The sequence below is a fragment of the Nerophis lumbriciformis genome, linkage group LG19 (genome assembly GCF_033978685.3).
Source record: "Nerophis lumbriciformis linkage group LG19, RoL_Nlum_v2.1, whole genome shotgun sequence".
Taxonomy (NCBI): Eukaryota; Metazoa; Chordata; class Actinopteri; order Syngnathiformes; family Syngnathidae; genus Nerophis; species Nerophis lumbriciformis.
The window spans coordinates 14086311-14107411 of NC_084566.2; the positions used below are offsets into that span (position 1 = coordinate 14086311).

The following is a 21101-nucleotide window of genomic DNA, read 5'->3' on the forward strand; positions in this document are numbered from 1 at the left end:
ATTGTGTAAACAATACAAAAGTATTATCAAGTAATTATGTAAAGAATAATAATTGACTTCAGGACAACACAGGGGTTTTGAAGGCTACAACAGTGACTCCATTAGCCACATCGTCCAAGTGTTTTTAATATTTTTAAAATCCTAAAAAAAAAATAAAAAAATCATGTCTTCTTGTCTCTCATAATGATTGTGAACGACAGGCAAAATTCCCCTTTAACTGCAGATTTATTAGTGTTGTGTCATTCTTGCAGTAGACTCAATACCGCACCTTATTGGTTCTGTGACGGAGCTCTTAACTCAAAACACTTGCATCTTAAATCAACGTTTCTTTCACGCTCACATGCTCCCTTTCCTTCATTGGAAAACAAAGTTATGTCCATATCTAGCTATAAGCAAATGCTAGCAAGTAAGAGCGGGTGGTTTGGGCTGATCTTACAGGGTTCACTGTGACATTCACTATATGCCAACTAATGTCGGGGATGCTTGGAACTCAAAATTGTGTGTGCAACTTAAAGCACAACAATTAGCCCCGACATAGCTCTTATCTCAAAACACTCTTAAGTTCAGTACAGCTATACTTACCTATACAGTGCATTTATAAAGTATTCACAGCACTTCACTTTTTCCACATTTTATGTCACAGCCTTATTGCAAAATGGAATAAATTCGCGTTTGTCCTCAAAATACTACAAACAATACCCCATAATGTGACTTTTTTTTGTTGCAAATGTATTACAACTGAACAACCAATCATCTAATCAAAATCTGCTGTGAATACATATGTACATTTGATTTTTTTTTAATTTTTTAAAATAAATTTGCAAAAGTAAAAAAAAAAAAACTTTTCACATTGTCATTATGGGGGACAAAAATCACTGTATTCCATTTTGAAATAAGGCTGGAACATAATAAAATGTGGAAAAAGTGAAAGTTATTTTTGCAATATTAGAAATATTTGCGTAATGAAAAATGATACAATGGACAAGCATTGAGAAATGGGGTTTTAATAGGCATTATGTATCCTTTACATGGCATTCCGTATTCCAAAAGAGATCCAAAAAAACCAACAAAAAAAACCGTTTTGAAATCTGTAAATGTTCCGAAAAATTACTGAGGTCATTTTCCTTATTTAAATCCAGCTAAAACGGGAAAACCTCGTGCACGTTTTGTGTTGTGTATTGCGTTGAGATATTAATTCATACCGTGTTGAACTACATCAATTAAAACAAATAAAATAATATAAAAATAGCCCACTTTTTAACATCAGTGAGGCATCAGACTGATTTTGCAACTTTTAATCAAGGTCATCTCGCCATCACTGATGAGGTAACGGACCATTTTTAATCTTAATCCAAGTAAATCCGTAAAAATTAGTATTTGAATACTCTAGGAGAAAGAGACAGTGGGCTTCTTAACAGTGCAAGTTATTTTACGTGTGATGAATATTCATAACTAGTGAATTGGCTCAGTGGAGACAACAGCAAAGAATGGAAGAAAAGAGTTGAAGCATTCTGTAGGTACATCCCTTTCTTTGTAAACCAGGGCTATATTGCTTATAAAAAGAATATGAGTTTAAAAGGTAACGTGTGTCATAAACTGCAGGTTAAGAGGATCCATACTACTGTAATCATTGGAGAGAGAAAATAACACAGAAGGCATGTCTTAGTATTAATTCACATCTCCATTCAAACAGCCTATCAAAAAAACAAAAAAACATACAAAACATGTCAGCTGCAGTTTTTACATTACATGTACATCATTCTGACACAAGTGAAGGACATTTGGCTGAAAGTGATTCTTCCGAGTTGTTCCGTATAAACAATATGTACATTTTGAGAGCAGGGGGGGAAAAAACGCCCTCTTGATTCACAGTAAGCGATTGGATGACAACAGTGAGAATTGCACAAAGGGAAGAACAGAAGTCAGGTACACGGGTCCAACTCCAGAGGGCGCTCTAGCATCGGGGAGGTAAAAAAAAAGAGAAAGAAGTGGAGTAAACTATTGCACATTTAAATGGATCCCGTGGCGGATGAGATCACGACACGGCGTTCCCTCGGGAGTGACGTCGCCGTTGAGAAGGACTTTGACACTGAGGAAATGTTCTGTCACTCTCTGAAGACTTAAAAAATAAAATCAAATTAAAAAAATGAGCACCTGCCTGAGAGCTCAGCCTGGAGAACTTTGGAAGTCAAGCTAGTTCCACAAAAGGGGGCGAGGATGAGGTGCGGCAGATCAACTGGAGTCATCGTTATGTGCTACTACAGTGGGTGGGTGTTTTTATTTGGGGTGGGGGCATTTCTGAAAACATGGCCTTACTGAAGAAAGTGGGCACCGTTTGACTGTCCAGCACTTAAGGTTGTACCCCTGCTTGGTTGACTATGGTCTGTGGAACCTGAAACAAGACAAGAAGGAAAGCTGTTTAAAAACACTTCAGTTTCAGTTTCAATTGACTCCTGCAAACACGACACACATGTTCTGGTCATGTCCCTGTCTGAAAACCTACTGGATTAATATTTTTTAACATCTTGCAGATGCACTAAATTTTAAATTGACGCCTTGTGCAGAATTTGCTATTTTTGGAACTGCACCAAACTATCAAAAAATTAAGCAGACTTTTAGGGATAGTATCGCCTTTGCATCATTAATAGCGCGAAGAAGGATTTTATTGGAGTGGAAATCACATTTTGCCCCCAAGGCCTCCCTATGGCCTAAAGACCTCATGTTTTTCTTAGATTTAGAGAAAATTAAATATAATCTGAGGTGTACACCAAAACAATTAGACTTGACCTGGGGCTGCATAATTAGTTACATAGCTAAATTAAACAGACTGTAAGATAAATGTGACACTCACTGTTGATAATGAACCTTTCCACTTACCTCAACTCTGTTTTTTGTTGTTGTTGTTTTTATTCAGTGACACTTCTCTGTATGCTTGTGATTTTTATTTTTGTTGTTACCTTTTTCCCCCCCTTATAGTAAGTTATTGTGATTCACTATCTGCTTGTGGTGAATAGGAAGGCATTACATTGCTACCCTCTGTGATTGAAATGTAGGACAGGAGGTGGGATGGGGTGTTATTTTACTTTTATTTTTGTGTAATTTCTTCTTTTTTGTACACACACACACACACACACACACACACACACACACACACACACACACACACACACACACACACACACACACACACACACACACACACACACACACACACACACACACACACACACACACACACACACACACTAAGAAAAGTGTCTGTTTTCTCATTACCTGTATTATGATTTCCCTATCAAATGAATAAATAAATACTATTAAAAAAACAATAACTTCAGTTTCATTACTGTTACAGCTGATGTCTTACAGACAGCATTTTTGTAATCAAACATTACTGCCAAGCTGGTATTTGTCTGACGGCAGATGAGTTTGCCAAATATGCAATTATTAATAAAAGAAACGGCAGTTCTATATGTGTCCACTGGATGTCGCTATAGCAACCCTGCAAGCACACTACGCAGTAAAACTGTCTGTGGCTCCTACCCTTTGCCCCACATCAGCTAAATTTTAATGCCCATGTCCGACCGCTTATGGTTATTATATATAGTCAAAAGCCATACTTGCCAACCCTCCCGATTTTTCCGGGACACTCCCGAATTTCAGTGCCCCTCCCGAAAATCTCCCGGGGCAACCATTCTCCCGATTTTCACCCGGACAACAACATTATGGACATGCCGTGATGGCACTGTTTTTAGCGTCCTCTACAACCTGTCGACGCGTCCGCTTTTTCACCATACAAACAGCGTGCCGGCCCAGTCACATGTTGTATGCGGCATCTGCATACACACGAAAGTGACTACAAGACATACTTGATCAACAGCCATACAGGTCACACTGAGGGTGCCCGTATAAACAACTTCAACACTGTTACAAATATGCGCCACACTGTGAACCCATACCAAACAAGAATGACAAACACATTTCGGGAGAACATCCGCACCTTAACACAACAGAACAAATACCCAGAATCCCTTGTAACCCTAACTCTTCCGGGCTACAATATACACCCCCGCTACCACCAAACCCTGCCCCCCTCAGACCCGTTATCCATCAAATTGTGCAATGTAAAAGTAGCAATAGATTTCATGGTAAAATTGTGAAATTTACAGCATTTTTCTCTAAATGAAAAAAACAGTACTTTTTTCACTGTAATAAACTGTGGTGTCGTTTTGGCATTTACAGTAATACACCGAAAAATCTACAGTTGTTGATTTGCGGTAAAAACAAAAACTGGCAGCTCAGGTGCCAAAATTTTACTGTAAAAATGCAGGGTTTTCTATTTACAGTAGTAAAACAAATGTACATTTTACAGTAACATTTTGGCAACTGAGCTACCTTTTTTTTTTTTTACCATAAAAACAGCAGTACTGTTTTTCCATTTACAGTAATATACACTACATTTTGAGGTGAAATTATTGCAACTTACCATGTTTTTTTTACATTTTAGTTTGAACAAAATCTACAAATAAAATGCATTAAAAAATTGTGTGATAATAGTATTCACTGTTAGAAGCGGCCCTCTGGGGCCAAACATGACTGCGATGTGGCCCTCAGTGAAAACGACTTCCGACACCTTATTTCTGAAATAGCATTCGCTGTTCTGACTTCCCGCACGGCCATTAACAATAGCCAACTAAAAGGTTCCCTGTCTATCATTACACTGTACCTTCAATCAAAATGATTACTCAAGCCCTTTAAATAAACATCCAATTCTGAGTTAGTTGATCAATATAATTAGACTTAGACTTCCTTTTTATTGTCATTCAAATTTGAACTTTACAGCACAGATACGAACGAAATTTCGTTACATAAGCTCATGGTAGTGCAGGATAAAAAAGCAATACGGTGCATATATAAATAAATAAATATATATAAATAATATATAAATATATATATATACATATAATAAATAAATATATATATATAAATATATATAAATAAATAAATAGATTACTGTACAGATAAATATATTGCACTTTTTCACATGCGTCCACATTTATGGATGTATGTTATATTGTCTTTTTTATTCCAGCGAGTTAATCCATTTTGGGGGGAGTTGAGGGGATAGTTTAATTATGGTGCGTTCAAGAGTCTTACGGCCTGAGGGAAGAAGCTGTTACAGAACCTGGAGGTTCTGCTTCGGAATGTACCCAGAAGTCTTTTTTTTTTTTAATTGTATCTCTTTAAAACATGCTGTAAAATATGCATAACCTCTGAAAATATGCTTTACAATAGCTTTTTAATCAGGATACAATTGTTAAAAGGTTTTGTGGGCTAATAAATGAAGATCATACTAGGAATGCAAATGATGCATGTGTTTAGAAACTGATGATTGATTTAAACTAGAGATTATCGGCCGATAAATACTTTAAAATGTAATATCGGAAATTATCGGTATCGTTTTTTTTATTATCGGTATCGTTTTTTTCATTTAAATTTTTTTTATTAAATCAACATAAAAAACACAAGATACACTTACAATTAGTGCACTCCGTAAGCACACATGATTGTGCGTGCTGCTGGTCCACTAATAGTACTAACCTTTAACAGTTAATTTTACTCATTTTCATTAATTACTAGTTTCTATGTAACTGTTTTTATATTGTTTTACTTTCTTTTTTATTCAAGAAAATGTTTTTAATTTGCCCCGGAGGTGGGGCACGATGGCGAGCGCCTGGTGGCCGGGCCTGCCCCCATGGGGCCCGGCCGGGCACAGCCCGAAGAGGCAACGTGGGTCCCCCCTCCAATGGGCTCACCACCCATAGCAGGGGTCATAGAGGTCGGGTGCGATGTGAGCTGGGCGGCAGCCGAAGGCAGGGCACTTGGCGGTCCGATCCTCGGCTACAGAAGCTAGCTCTTGGGACGTGGAACGTCACCTCGCTGGGGGGGAAGGAGCCTGAGCTAGTGCGCGAGGTGGAGAAGTTCCGGCTAGATATAGTCGGACTCACTTCGACGCACAGCAAGGGCTCTGGAACCAGTTCTCTCGAGAGGGGCTGGACTCTCTTCCACTCTGGCGTTGCCGGCAGTGAGAGGCGACGGGCTGGGGTGGCAATTCTTGTTTCCCCCCCGGCTCAGAGCCTGCACATTGGAGTTCAACCCGGTGGACGAGAGGGTAGCTTCCCTCCGCCTTCGGGTGGGGGAACGGGTCCTGACTGTGGTTTGCGCTTATGCGCCAAACCGCAGCTCAGAGTACCCACCCTTTTTGGATTCACTCGAGGGAGTACTTGAGAGTGCGCCCCCGGGTGATTCCCTCGTTCTACTGGGAGACTTCAATGCTCATGTTGGCAGCGACAGTGAAACCTGGAGAGGCGTGATTGGGAAGAATGGCCGCCCGGATCTGAATCCGAGTGGTGTTTTGTTATTGGACTTTTGTGCTCGTCACAGATTGTCAATAACAAACACCATGTTCAAACATAAGGGTGTCCATATGTGCACTTGGCACCAGGACACCTTAGGCCGCAGTTCCATGATCGACTTTGTAGTTGTGTCATCGGATTTGCGGCCTCATGTTTTGGACACTCGGGTGAAGAGAGGGGCGGAGCTTTCTACCGATCACCACCTGGTGGTGAGTTGGCTGCGATGGTGGGGGAGGATGCCGGACAGACCTGGCAGGCCCAAACGCATTGTGAGGGTTTGCTGGGAACGTCTGGCAGAGTCTCCTGTCAGAGAGAGTTTCAATTCCCACCTCCGGAAGAACTTTGAACATGTCACGAGGGAGGTGCTGGACATTGAGTCCGAATGGACCATGTTCCGCGCCTCTATTGTCGAGGCGGCTGATTGGAGCTGTGGCCGCAAGGTAGTTGGTGCTTGTCGTGGCGGTAATCCTAGAACCCGTTGGTGGACACCGGCGGTGAGGGATGCCGTCAAGCTGAAGAAGGAGTCCTATCGGGTTCTTTTGGCTCATAGGACTCCTGAGGCAGCGGACAAGTACCGACAGGCCAAGCGGTGTGCGGCTTCAGCGGTCGCAGAGGCAAAAACTCGGACATGGGAGGAGTTCGGTGAGGCCATGGAAAACGACTTCCGGACGGCTTCGAAGCAATTCTGGTCCACCATCCGCCGCCTCAGGAAGGGGAAGCAGTGCACTATCAACACCGTGTATGGTGAGGATGGTGTTCTGCTGACCTCGACTGCGGATGTTGTGGATCGGTGGAGGGAATACTTCGAAGACCTCCTCAATCCCACCAACACGTCTTCCTATGAGGAAGCAGTGCCTGGGGAGTCTGTGGTGGGCTCTCCTATTTCTGGGGCTGAGGTTGCTGAGGTAGTTAAAAAGCTCCTCGGTGGCAAGGCCCTGGGGGTAGATGAGATCCGCCCGGAGTTCCTTAAGGCTCTGGATGCTGTGGGGCTGTCTTGGTTGACAAGACTCTGCAGCATCGCGTGGACATCGGGGGCGGTACCTCTGGATTGGCAGACCGGGGTGGTGGTTCCTCTCTTTAAGAAGGGGAACCGGAGGGTGTGTTCTAACTATCGTGGGATCACACTCCTCAGCCTTCCCGGTAAGGTCTATTCAGGTGTACTGGAGAGGAGGCTACGCCGGATAGTCGAACCTCGGATTCAGGAGGAACAGTGTGGTTTTCGTCCTGGTCGTGGAACTGTGGACCAGCTCTATACTCTCGGCAGGGTCCTTGAGGGTGCATGGGAGTTTGCCCAACCAGTCTACATGTGTTTTGTGGACTTGGAGAAGGCATTCGACCGTGTCCCTCGGGAAGTCCTGTGGGGAGTGCTCAGAGAGTACGGGGTATCGGACTGCCTGATTGTGGCAGTCCGCTCCCTGTATGATCAGTGCCAGAGCTTGGTCCGCATTGCCGGTAGTAAGTCGGACACGTTTCCAGTGAGGGTTGGACTCCGCCAAGGCTGCCCTTTGTCACCGATTCTGTTCATAACTTTGATGGACAGAATTTCTAGGCACAGTCAAGGCGTTGAGGGGATCTGGTTTGGTGGCTGCAGGATTAGGTCTCTGCTTTTTGCAGATGATGTGGTCCTGATGGCTTCATCTGGCCAGGATCTTCAGCTCTCACTGGATCGGTTCGCAGCTGAGTGTGAAGCGACTGGGATGAGAATCAGCACCTCCAAGTCCGAGTCCATGGTTCTCGCCCGGAAAAGGGTGGAGTGCCATCTCCGGGTTGGGGAGGAGATCTTGCCCCAAGTGGAGGAGTTCAAGTACCTCGGAGTCTTGTTCACGAGTGGGGGAAGAGTGGATCGTGAGATCGACAGGCGGATCGGTGCGGCGTCTTCAGTAATGCGGACGCTGTATCGATCCGTTGTGGTGAAGAAGGAGCTGAGCCGGAAGGCAAAGCTCTCAATTTACCGGTCGATCTATGTTCCCATCCTCACCTATGGTCATGAGCTTTGGGTCATGACCGAAAGGACAAGATCACGGGTACAAGCGGCCGAAATGAGTTTCCTCCGCCGGGTGGCGGGGCTCTCCCTTAGAGATAGGGTGAGAAGCTCTGCCATCCGGGAGGAGCTCAAAGTAAAGCCGCTGCTCCTCCACATCGAGAGGAGCCAGATGAGGTGGTTCGGGCATCTGGTCAGGATGCCACCCGAACGCCTCCCTAGGGAGGTGTTTAGGGCACGTCCCACCGGTAGGAGGCCGCGGGGAAGACCCAGGACACGTTGGGAAGACTATGTCTCCCGGCTGGCCTGGGATCGCCTCGGGGTCCCACAGGAAGAGCTGGACGAAGTGGCTGGGGAGAGGGAAGTCTGGGCTTCCCTGCTTAAGCTGCTGCCCCCGCGACCCGACCTCGGATAAGCGGAGGAAGATGGATGGATGGATGGATGGATATTTAAAAAAAAAAAAGGACCTTATCTTCACCATACCTGGTTGTCCAAATTAGGCATAATAATGTGTTAATTCCACGACTGTATACATCGGTATCGGTTGATATCGGTATCGGTAATTAAGAGTTGGACAATATCGGAATATCGGATATCGGCAAAAAAGCCATTATCGGACATCCCTAATTTAAACATAAAGACATGTCATGGCATGATATTTGAAAAAATGCCAATAAGCCCCTTAGATGCAATACAATTAAAAATCTTGAATATATTGTGTATTACAACCTCTTAGTTTTAAAAAAAAGGGTACAGTAGATAGCAAGTTAAGTATAAAGTGTCAGGCAGCTGAAGGAACCCTATTTCATTTACTGTGGGAATGTCAGTAAGAGTTGTGGTTTGCTGTGAAAATTGCCTTGTTTGTCCATCCGAGGCCGCCGTAGGTCACGTGACGTGTCTGCATCACGAGAGTTGCTAAAGTTAGCCAACTTAGCTCATGCGAAGTGGAGCGTGAAATACAGGAGTCGTGTATGAAACAGCTCAGATTCCTCATGAACACGACGTGGTGTCACCGTTAAGGACCACACGCCTACAGTCACCAAAGTTTGGGCCCCCGAGTCGCTTAATTTTGCCATCCAGCGGCACGGCCGCTATGGAGGCAGCGCTTTTCTTACAAAAAACTCTTGTATCCATTTGAAAAGCCAGAGATGAAGAACGGAGACACACAGACAGACGTAGCAATTTATGAATGCAACGTTCTTTAATTAGTTTCCATTCATCGTTTGATTGATTGACGTATTGACTATCAGCAAAGTCCTGCAATTCCTCTAGAGTAGACATTTGATGCTTTTTAATGCCCTGCAAAAACCCTCCAAATAAAACATAAAACCTGCCGTTTTACGTCTTCTGCTTCTAACACACAGTGTTTTGGCACCTTCATTAACTCAAAATGTCACTAAAAGAAGAAAAAAATGGACAGAATAATTTAACCCTCTTGAATAGTTTCTACATCCGTTTGTAGAGTTTGCACATGATTATTATGTGGAAATGTCAAGTGAGATATTTGATACATATAAGAGTTTTTAGTATTATCAATTTTGTTCAATCCCAGATAGGCTGTGACTTAAATTTTCAACCCGAGTGAGCAGAATGCTAATGCTAACAAGCTAACGCTAAAGTCTATGTGTTGTGTTGTCAGTATGAGATTAACACTGATATTTATTATTTATATTGTTATTTACAGATGAAATGGACCCAAAATGAATTAATTATTTACAGAGAGAAAGACTTTCTGACTATTGGACATTGCGGACAAGAGCCTGAATTTTTATGAACAATTCGGTACACTGTATTTTTTAAATCATATCGTTTTGTACATGATTGCTTTGTATTCAATGTACTTACTTTTTAGTAAAACAACTGTGACCTGATATTGTCTGTTTATGGTATCAGTGTAGAAATATCGTAAACCACTTCTCTATACCCTGAACTGTGAAATGCGGTGGAAAAACAAACCACACACTTCTACAGAAAACAGAGGTTCCAGGAACCGAACTTTTGGTGGAAAAGGGCCAATTGTTTTCACTCGTGTATCTTTTTATTCTTGGTTGCCATCGTGGAACCAACTGACGACACTCACAGCAGAAATGCTAAACCAAGTCAGCGTGCAGGGGAACCAATCGAACCCTTCCACCAGTATATACCACAGCTACCTGGTGGCACTGCTTGGTACTTTATCTATTTGAGGTGAGATGTTTGTTTCAAGTAGACGATGTACAGTCGTGGTCAAAAGTTTACATACACTTGTACAGAACATAATGTCATGGCTGTCTTGAGTTTCCAATAATTTCTACAACTCTTATTTTTTTGTGATAGAGTGATTGGAGCACATACTTGTTCGTTAGAAAAAAACATTCATGAAGTTTGGTTCTTTTATGAATTTATTATGGGTCTACTGAAAATGTATACATACAGCAACAGACATTATCAATTTTGGTGATGTAGAAAAGTTACAATCAAATCAAATTAGCTTCATGGCATGGCCTCTTAACTTCATGTGAGTGATTATGATTGACGACACCTGTTGACTTGTCTGAGCCCATTTAAATAGGGCTCATGTGATGCAGTCATTAGACTCGGTTACAAACGCGACAATGGGAAAGTCAAAGGAACTCAGCACAAATCTGAAAAAAATAATCATTGACTTGAACAAGTCAGGAAAGTCACTTAGAGCCATTTCAAAGCAGCTTAAGGTCCCAAGAGCAACTGTGCAGACAATTGTTCGTAAGTATAAAGTGCATGGCACAGTTTTGTCACTGCCACGATCAGGAAGAAAACGCAAGCTATCACCTGCTGCTGAGAGAAAATTGGTCAGGATGATCAAGAGTCAACCGAGAACCACCAAAAAGCAGGTCTGCAATGATTTGGAAGCTGCTGGAACACAGGTGTCAGTGTCCACAGTCAAGCGTGTTTTGCATCGCCATGGACTGAGAGGCTACCATGCAAGAAGGAAGCCCTTGCTCCAGAAGCGACACCTTAAGGCTCGTCTAAAGTTTGCTGCTGATCACATGGACAAATATAAGACCTTCTGGAGGAAAGTTGTGTGGTCAGATGAAACAAAAATTGAGCTGTTTGGCCACAATACCCAGCAATATGTTAGGAGGAGAAAATGTGAGGCCTTTAATCCCAGGAACACCATACCTACCATCAAGCATGGTGGTGGTAGTATTATGCTCTGGGCCTGTTTTGCTGCCAATGGAACTGGTGCTTTACAGAGAGTAAATGGGACAATGAAAAAGGAGGATTACCTCCAAATTCTTCAGGACAACCTAAAATCATCAGCCCGGAGGTCGGGTCTTGGGCGCAGTTGGGGGTTCCAACAGGACAATGACCCCAAACACACATCAAAAGTGGTAAAGGAATGGCTAACTCAGGCTAGAATTAAGGTTTTAGAATGGCCTTCCCAAAGTCCCGACTTAAACCCTATTGAGAACATGTGGACAATGTTGAATAAACAAGTCCATGTCAGAAAACCAACAAATTTAGGTGAACTGCACCAATTTGTCAAGACGAGTGGTCAAAAATTCAACCAGAAGCTTGCCAGAAGCTTGTGGATGGCTACCAAAAGTGCCTTATTGCAGTGAAACTTGCTAAGGGACATGTAACCAAATATTAACATTACTGTATGTATAGATTTGGTCACATTTTCAGTAGACCCATAATAAAGAACCAAACTTCATGAAGTTTTTTTGTGACCAACAAGTATGTGCTCCAATCACTCTATCACAAAAAAATAAGACTTGTAGAAATGATTGGAAACTCAAGACAGCCATGACATTATGTTCTTTACAAGTGTATGTAAACTTTTGACCACGACTGTATACAGTATGAGTTGACAAAGGCCACTATTTGAAGATAAATATTAGCAAGATGCATCACTGCCTTGAGTTGAAGCTATCCTGCATTGAATTGAGTCCATTACCTGGTTAAATGACGACTGGACTCGTGCACCTCCATCTCATTGCTCTTGAAATCGTTGAGCTCTTTTCGTATAGCTGCCTGCAAAAGACAACATCAGAGGACTGTTAGATGCACGGCAAAGACAATAAGAGGCAATACTGTGGCTTTAACACACAATTTTTTAGATTTTTAAAACATTCCACTATATATTTTGGTCATAAATTAAGCATTTTAAGAATAAAATTGGCTAAATAAACGACAAATATCAATACCACAGTAGTATTGGTCGCTAGAGGAGACCAAACCAATCAGAGCGCACTGTTCAGTTTCGTGGCCACTGATTGGCTCAGCCTCAGGCAGCAATTCTATATTGGATTAAGAGAGTGTAAAGGCGACTAAAAGGTGTAATTTCACGCCTTCACCAGCTTGATTCCCCTTAGGGGTGATGGATGGCTGACTAGCGGTTATACAGCAGCAGCCGGCCTCCGTAGCTCCCGCTCCTCTGTTGCCAGGTTTGTTTATTCTATGTAACGTGTTTATGTGTGCTATGGCTATGAGGTTTTTTTCCTTGGCCTCAGTCTGGACCCCTTCCCTGGAGTCCAGCCTTTGACTGAATATTTTTTACTACCCACCTTTCTTTTTGTAAGGGGCGCTGGAAGTTGGCAGACCTGTCAGCGATCATTTTTCTGTCTCCCTGTAATGTTTGTCTGATCTTGAATGGGATTGTGCTGAAAATCTCAATTTCCCCTCGGGGATTAATAAAGTACTTCTGAATCTGAATCTCTCATAATGTCCAAAATTGTATTTAAAAGTCATAAACAAAATGTTTATGCTCTAGCTATGAAAATATTTGATATATAATTCCTACTTGCGGAAATTCATTTATTGCGGCCATGTCCAAAAAAAAAGTGAATAAATGAGGGACGAATGTACAACTCATATGTAATGTAATCTTTTGAAAGGCTGTTAAACGTGAGTGTGTTCTTATCATTACAGACTTGGTAACAACAAAGATGACTATTTTTTGACAAATGAGGGTTCTCAACCTTAATTTTTGAAGCTGAATGAACGGAGGATGAACTACTGTTTATACAAGCGAGCACGGAGAAGAGGGTGAAACGTTGGCGCAGACGGAAGCCGAGAGAGAGAAGTCGGCGTGACACGACGCTGCAAATGTGGAACTTGGAGACAAGCTATGTCGACATAAATGGAGCGCTGACCCCAAATAACCCGGAAAAAAACGTTCCCGGCGAGCTGGACCAAACAGACAACTGTCCATGGAGTGAGTCACTATACTATTGATCATGATACATGCAGCACATCACCGTACAACTACAGTACATAAACTGTCTGGCTAGCTGTGTATAAACAAAACATGAAATGTGGGATAATACTTTACAGACACTGTAATATGATTGTTCATGTTTTTTAGTCAGTACAGATTGGTGTTTTATTGCATTGTGTTGTGCATTATAAAGGGCTTCACGGTGGCAGAGGGGTTAGTGCATCTGCCTCACAATACGAAAGTCCTGAGTAGTCTTGGGTTCAATCCCGGGCTCGGGATCTTTCTGTGTGGAGTTTGCATGTCCTCCCCGTGACTGCGTGGGTTCCCTCCGGGTACTCCGGCTTCCTCCCACTTCCAAAGACATGCACCTGGGGATAAGTTGATTGGCAACACTAAATTGGCCCTAGTGTGTGGATGTGAGTGTGAATGTTGTCTGTCTATCTGTGTTGGCCCTGCGATGAGGTGGCGACTTGTCCAGGGTGTACCCCGCCTTCCGCTCGATTGTAGCTGAGATAGGCTCCAGCGCCCCCCGCGACCCCAAAGGGAATAAGCGGTAGAAAATGGATGGATGGATGGATGTGCATTATAAACTCAAACGCGTTTCGTGGTGACATAGAAGCTAGCTTATCTCTTGCCGTAGTTAGCTTTTACGGCTAATACCGTAGTACGTCGATGTGCTAGTAAGCTACAAAAAGAGTTCCTCAGTTTTCGCTCTTACAATAACAATAGCCACGTGTACACGGACAACATTTGTTTAATCTGATCGTCATTCAGATTAGAATGTTCCTGTGTACATGGACCCTGAAAAAAATTATCTGACGTGCATTTTCGTGCATCACACCTTAAATTGGAAAACTTTACTTTGACATCCGCAGAACCTAACTTAAACAGAAACGTGTGTTATTATTTGTGCTATGGCGCCATCTTTTGGACAAGTTCGCTCACTACACGTGCTGAAGAAGCAGTAGAATTCCACTGTTATCAAACATTGGCTTTGTGCATTTCTGCTTGTCCGACGTTATCACTGTATTTATAATTTTTTTCCTTCTGTTCACTACTTTTGTTTTACCTCTCTTTTTTTAAATGGAGCTGTTTTGTGCATTTTATGTTGTGACTATGTACGGGTTGCGGCACATCCTTATATAATGACATTCTGTGTATGTGTTTGAGGCTAGCAGTTAGCACTTGGAGTAGCTGTAAACGTGTGTGATCGGGTCAGAATATTCCGAATGGCGTGTTTACATGAAGCATTTTTAATTCCGGTTAGGTATTTAATCCAATTAAATGTGTACATGTGCACATAACTAGCGTTGCCACAGCTTAGTCATGATACAGGTTACGGAACGTAAATTTAGTATTGGAGACGGTTTTTGAATGCATTTTTAATGTTATTTAAAGGTAGAATCGATTGCTCTCATTAGCTGCATTGTGAGCCACCAAGAACAAGTCGATTTTTACATGTTAGAATGCAAAAAAAAAGAAACCTTTTGTCTTCTAGTCTTTCATAATGATTGTGAACGATTGGCAAAATTCCCAAAAAAGAGCAGTTCCCCTTTAAATAAATCATTAAGTGCTACAGTACAATCAATATTTAAAACAATAAAAGCTTAGCCATTAAAACAGATAAAGGAATAAGACAAACTATCAATGAAGAGTAAAAAATACAAAACATGCAAAATACTGTTTTGCTTTTTTAACAGTGTGTCTATTTGTTTAAAAATATACAGTACAGGCCAAAAGTTTGGACACACCTAATTCAATGTGTTTTCTTTATTTTCATGACTATTTACATTGTAGATTGTCACTGAAGGCATCAAAACTATGAATGAACACATGTGGAGTTATGTACTTAACAAAAAAAGGTGAAATAATAAGGTGAAAATGTACAATGTAAATAGTCATGAAAATAAAGAAAACCCATTGAAATGAGGTGTGTCCAAACTTTTGGCCTGTACTGTATATTTGGTCAAAAGATTATATTGTACATCCCGAGTGTAAATCATTAAGTTTATAGTTTCTCCTACCAGCGATGAAAAGGATTCCAGCAGTACAATGACTTTTCAGTAGGGGGCACTGATGTAATCTTAAAGTGCAACCTTTGAAGCTATTTGGGTTTGGGCTATAAATAGTGTCAGGGTAATGGAAAATGTTTCTATTCAATGAGTGATCAATATTATCAATACACTAGTCTGGGCACAGCTAAGGGTAGACTAACAATAGCATGTGTTTGCACTTGCGATGGAGCAATTAGTGTTGGCTCGGCAAAAATGTTAGAAAGAGTATTTAACGGCAGGGAGGCGGGAGTGCAGCGCTGCATGTGGCACGTCATCCCGAGGCACCGCTCGTCCGATTACTCTCTTATGTAAGGGGAGTTATTGCATAATCAAAACATTGAATCCCAGCGATTTTCACCACTGCTCCTCAGGTGTGATCTCGCGTGCACATCAGGCAGCGTCCTCCCTCCCTTACCCACATTCACGTATCAAAAAAGTAGACGCCGCTGCAGGAGCGCTCTTGGGCTTTTATTCCCAAAGGGGCAGGAAGTGAGCGCCTCTCCTTACACTTTCTAGCATGGCATATGACGCGGGGTACTCTTCAACCCGTAAAAAGAGGATGTAAACTGCTACTGGCCTTGTCAGCTGCTGTGAGCCGGGTCCATGGCTTATCCGCCCGCCGGTCGTAGTCCTGGGCATCTGAGACCTCCACATAGTCACTAAACCGGATGAGGATTTTGGCCTGTCTCAGCTGCTCCACAGTGGGCCTCTGGCTCAGCTACATCAAGAACAAAGAGATCTATATTTAAAACAGCCCTTGTATTGAATTATATGTGTACCTAATAGTGTGGGTGCATCAAGTACCATAAATGCTCCAATTATCAGCTGTATTCAAATAGCCACCAAGTCTCCTGTAGTTGCAAATAACCTCTGCGGTGGCTGTAGGTAACCTCCTGATATAGAAGTTACTAACTAGGGGCGTCTCGATACATTTTTACTTTTAATACGTTGACGATATTGGAGCCTCAATGTCCGTAATGGCCAATACCATTATTCATCTGAAATCAGCCCAGGTCATACATACTTTCATTTTTTGCAGTGTGTGAAGTGAAGTGAATTATATTTATATAGCGCTTTTTCTCTAGTGACTCAAAGCGCTTTACAGAGTGAAACCCAATATCTAAGTTAGATTTAAACCAGTGTGGGTGGCACTGGGAGCAGGTGGATAAAGTGTCTTGCCCAAGGACACAACAGCAGTGACTAGGATGGCGGAAGCGGGGATCGAACCTGCAACCCTCAAGTTGCTGGCACGGCCGCTCTACCAACCGAGCTGTACCGCCCAGTGTGGAATGGTACTGTATTTTTCGAACTACAAGGCGCACTAAAAATCCTTTCATCTTCTCAAAAAATCGACGGTGCGCCTTATAACCTGGTGCGCCTAATGTACGTATTCATTCTGGTTGTGCTTACGAACCTCAAAGCAATTTTTTTTGGTACGTTGTGTAATGATAAGTGTGACCACTAGATGGCAGTCACACTCATACATAAGAGATACGTGTGGACTGCAGTCTGACTGACGCCTGTTCAATAAATGACGCAAGCAAGTACCCGGAAGCAAACAACACCAAAACTTTGATGTTTCATTGAGAATATAGAACATTACACACAACACTCAAATCTGTCAAAATGTTTTAGTACAACTTTGATGAACTACAAACTGCGGATTATTACGGCTACCGTAGTCAGACGTACTGTGCTTCAACATACAGGTATTATTATGATGTGTGTATAAGGACCTAAAAATAGCACCTATTAGGTTATCTGCCATTTTTTTCGACCTATTATGCAAAACCAACTTTTCTTACCTGTTGGTACCTGCTCATGGGTATTTGGGATCCGCCATTGTAGTCCACACCATAGTCAATAAGCTCCTCCTTTACCTCTATCCTCTTGTTGTGGGGCATTCATGCTCCGCTGTTGCCATTTCTAATACAAAGTAGCATACACTTCTAACTTATATCTGTCAGTAGACTCGCTATGGAAGCGCTAAAAACTACCTGTACAACAAAAAATTACAGGAAGATGACGCTAAGCGGAGCCACGTAAATAAGACCGGCGCATCCTGAAGAGACGGTTAGAAAGAGACTTGAAGATGGTCTGTAAAACTTGATCTATACAACATTTTGACCAAAGAACCACCAGAACATGTTATGGAGGCAACAAGGAAGTGTTTTAAATATAGAAAAAAAATCATAATATGACCCCTTGAATGCGCCTTATAATCCGGTGGGTCTTTAAATCACCAAAAATGATTCCCGGGCGCGGCACCGCTGCTGCCCACTGCTCCCCTCACCTCCCAGGGGGTGAACAAGGGGATGGGTCAAATGCAGAGGACAAATTTCGCCACACCTAGTGTGTGTGTGACAATCATTGGTACTTTAACTTTCACTTTAACTTTTGTATGAAAATAGATCTGAATAGACCCACTCATCAGCAGTGCGCTTTATAATCCGCTGCTCCATATGGTCCAAAAAATATGGTAATTGTTTTTGGGCAAAACCTAGCTCAGTTAAATGTATTAATTTAAGCTCATGACGCAGCAAGTTGAATGATGCGGACACGGTTTTTACTGGATATTTTCTAATATGCTTCTGCATATATGTATATAATATACAACTATTTAATACTTGTTTGGATTGACAAATGTCATGGTTTAGACGGCAATAATGTTCAATTAAGGACACTTATTAGGTATGTCTAGCTTGTGTGCTTAGGTGTTGTGTAGCTCCTATTAGCCTACAGCCTTCTACGTTTACGCTTACAGTATATTGGAGATATACTGGTGATTGGAGACATAAGCCGACATATTACCATATTTTACGGACCATAGGGCGCACCGGATTATAAGGCGCACTGCTGATGAGCGGGTCTATTCAGGTTTATTTTCATACAAAAGGCGCACCGGATTATAAGGCGCATTAAAAGGGGTCATATTTTTTTTTTTTCTAAATGTAAAACACTTCCTTGTGGTCTACATAACATGTAATGGTGGTTCTTTGGTCAAAATGTTGCATAGATTATGTTTTACAGATCATCTTCAAGCCACTTTCTGACAGTCGCTTCAGGATGCACCATTTTGTGGGCGGTCTTATTTACTTGGCTCACCTTCGACAGCGTCTTCTCCCCGTCATCTTTGTTGTAGCGGTGTAGCGTGCAAGGACGGGACTGGAAGGAGCAAAAGATGGAGCTAACTGTTTTAATGACATTCAGACTTTACTTCAATCAATAACAGAGCAGCATCTTCTCATCCGTGGCTCACTAGAGCAATAACAACGCCGGAAATGTGTCCCGTGAAAAAACGTCTGACCGGAACTCTCTAATAACTAAAGTTCCTTGGGTGTATAAACTCACTACACCGGTATGTTTTAGTGCTTTCATGGCGAGTTTACTGACAGGTATAAGTAAGAACTTTACACTATTTTGTATTAGAAATAGCAAAAGCAGAGGATGAATGTCCCATAACAAGAAAACAGAGAAAAATAAAATGTTCATCGACTACGGTGTCAGTACGGACTACAAAGGCGGATGCGCGCAAATTTTCAGGACTTGTGCAGATCCCAAATACAGGTCAGCAGGTACCAGAAGGTAAGACAAGTTGCTTTTGCGTAATATTGCGAAACAAAACACGAGCTAATATGTCTTACCTTATACACACACCATAATAATATGTGTATGTTGAAGCACAGTACAATCCATCAAGCGGTGCAGCTTCATAGCTTACCAAAGTCGTACTAAAACATTTTGATAGATTTTTGAGCGCAGTGTGTAATGTTCTATATTTTTAATGGAACATGCAACAATTTGGTGTTGTTTACTTGAGTCATATTGCTGTCTACACGTATCTCTTATGTGTGACTGCCATCATATTGCAGTCTACATGTATCTCTTATGTGTGAGTGCCATCTATTGGTCACACTTATCATTTCACTATGTACCAAATAAAAGAGCTTCGAAGTCGGTAAGCACAACCAAAATTATTCCGTACATTAGGCGCACCGGGTTATAAGGCGCAGTGTCGCGTTTTGAGAAAATGAAAGGATTTTAAGTGCGCCTTATAGTTTGAAAAATACGGTAAATAAATATATCGGACATCCTGTCCTCTCTGCAGTTTCAGTAAACACCTGACTAAAATCAGAGCACTTACGGTACTTGCCTACATAAAGTGTGTGCATGCAAGTACGTGCACCCTTGGTGAATACCGTGAAATGGACAGGTTACAGAAGCGTTTAGAGACGTGTACAACAAACAACATAAAAAGACAGATTAGGACAGGGAGCATGCGAGGGAAGTGTTATTTCATTAAAAGGGACAGGAACAAGCACGACACCTCTACATGGGGTTCAGGGGTTTGGCAGCCAACATGCTGTAGCCAAGGGCAACAACGACATGGATGTCTTCTGAGGACACATGTGACCTCTCGCCTCAAACCGCTCGCTGTGTCGGAACTCACTTTTCGAGTTAGCCGACGCTTTATCTCCCTCTTCTCCTCGATTTCCTCCTGCTCGTTGCGAGCTGCAGAGAGAGAGAGAGAAAGAGGAGCGTTACAAAGATGATCACAAGCAAAACATGGGCTGTTATGATTTGAATTAAAAGGGAAACAAACACACACTTGGCATTATGTTGCTAATTAGCGGGTGACGCCAAACTCAACTGAATATGCTTTCCGAGAATAGCTTTCATCGTTGGCTGTTTAATAGCATTAGCCATGCGTGTCAGGGGAGAATCATCGCTTTCTTCTTTTCTAGTTTTCTGAGGGCCCTTTGGTGCATGTTTATGATTGCATGATTAACCAATTAAGAGTCAAATGAAAATCCCTCCTCATTAAAACGGATACATATGTTAATGGACCGGAGTAAACAACCGAGATCTTATTTGCAAAAGCCCGCGCAATTAAAATGTTGTCTAATGCATCTCTTATCGATTTGAGTTAAGTAACGTTTGATTTAACCTTGTGTGAGTCGCGGAGGAGGCACGTGTCACTCCTAAATATTGAGACTTTTTCCTGTGTGGTCTCGCAGCGCTGCAGGAAGTGTTGGCGAATAAAGACTTTGATGTGAAAGTCACAGAGTCCCCGGCAACGGGGCTGCTGCTCTCTGATAGCGCGTGTGCTGCAGCTAAGGAAGCAATCTCGTCGGGCACGACCTCCCCGGAGAGCTATGCCACACATGAAACGGCGGGCAGAGATGGAATGAGGCGAGCAACGGATGCTTTGCACACAGACAGGCTCCATTTTATCATTCGTATCAATACAAATGGCTTCAAGCCGCACATGTATTAAAGCAGGGGTGTCTAAACTGATAGCTGCAAATTTGCCGCCATTTATGGACTACGTGAGCAATTTAGGTAAAAGACCATGACTTGTACATTGAATTGAATACAGCACAGCATTGACTTATATGACCCAATCGTAACAACCTTCCCTAGTCATACCGCAAAAACAAAAATGCAACAGACACAAAAAGTCAACA

At 42.3% G+C, this 21101-nt stretch overlaps 1 protein-coding gene across 7 annotated transcripts in view; it reads right to left on the minus strand.

Annotated features, from left to right (window-relative positions):
- Positions 1–1662: 1662 nt before the first annotated feature.
- The window catches only part of LOC133618812 (phosphatase and actin regulator 1-like), a 105018-nt gene continuing 85579 nt past the window's right edge, over positions 1663–21101 (minus strand). For 3 of the 7 annotated variants that reach the window (XM_072915189.1, XM_072915187.1, XM_072915190.1), the window contains exons 9-12: positions 19961–20145; positions 16211–16351; positions 12317–12393; positions 1663–2392 (exon numbers count right to left, since the gene is read on the minus strand). In XM_072915189.1, the coding sequence (XP_072771290.1) occupies positions 2377–2392; positions 12317–12393; positions 16211–16351; positions 19961–20145 (419 nt within the window). In that variant the 3' untranslated portion in view covers positions 1663–2376. Of the gene's footprint in view, positions 2393–12316; positions 12394–16206; positions 16352–19960; positions 20146–21101 lie in introns of all 7 variants that reach the window. The other 4 variants (XM_061979550.2, XM_061979547.2, XM_061979546.2 and 1 more) reach the window with 3 other exon arrangements.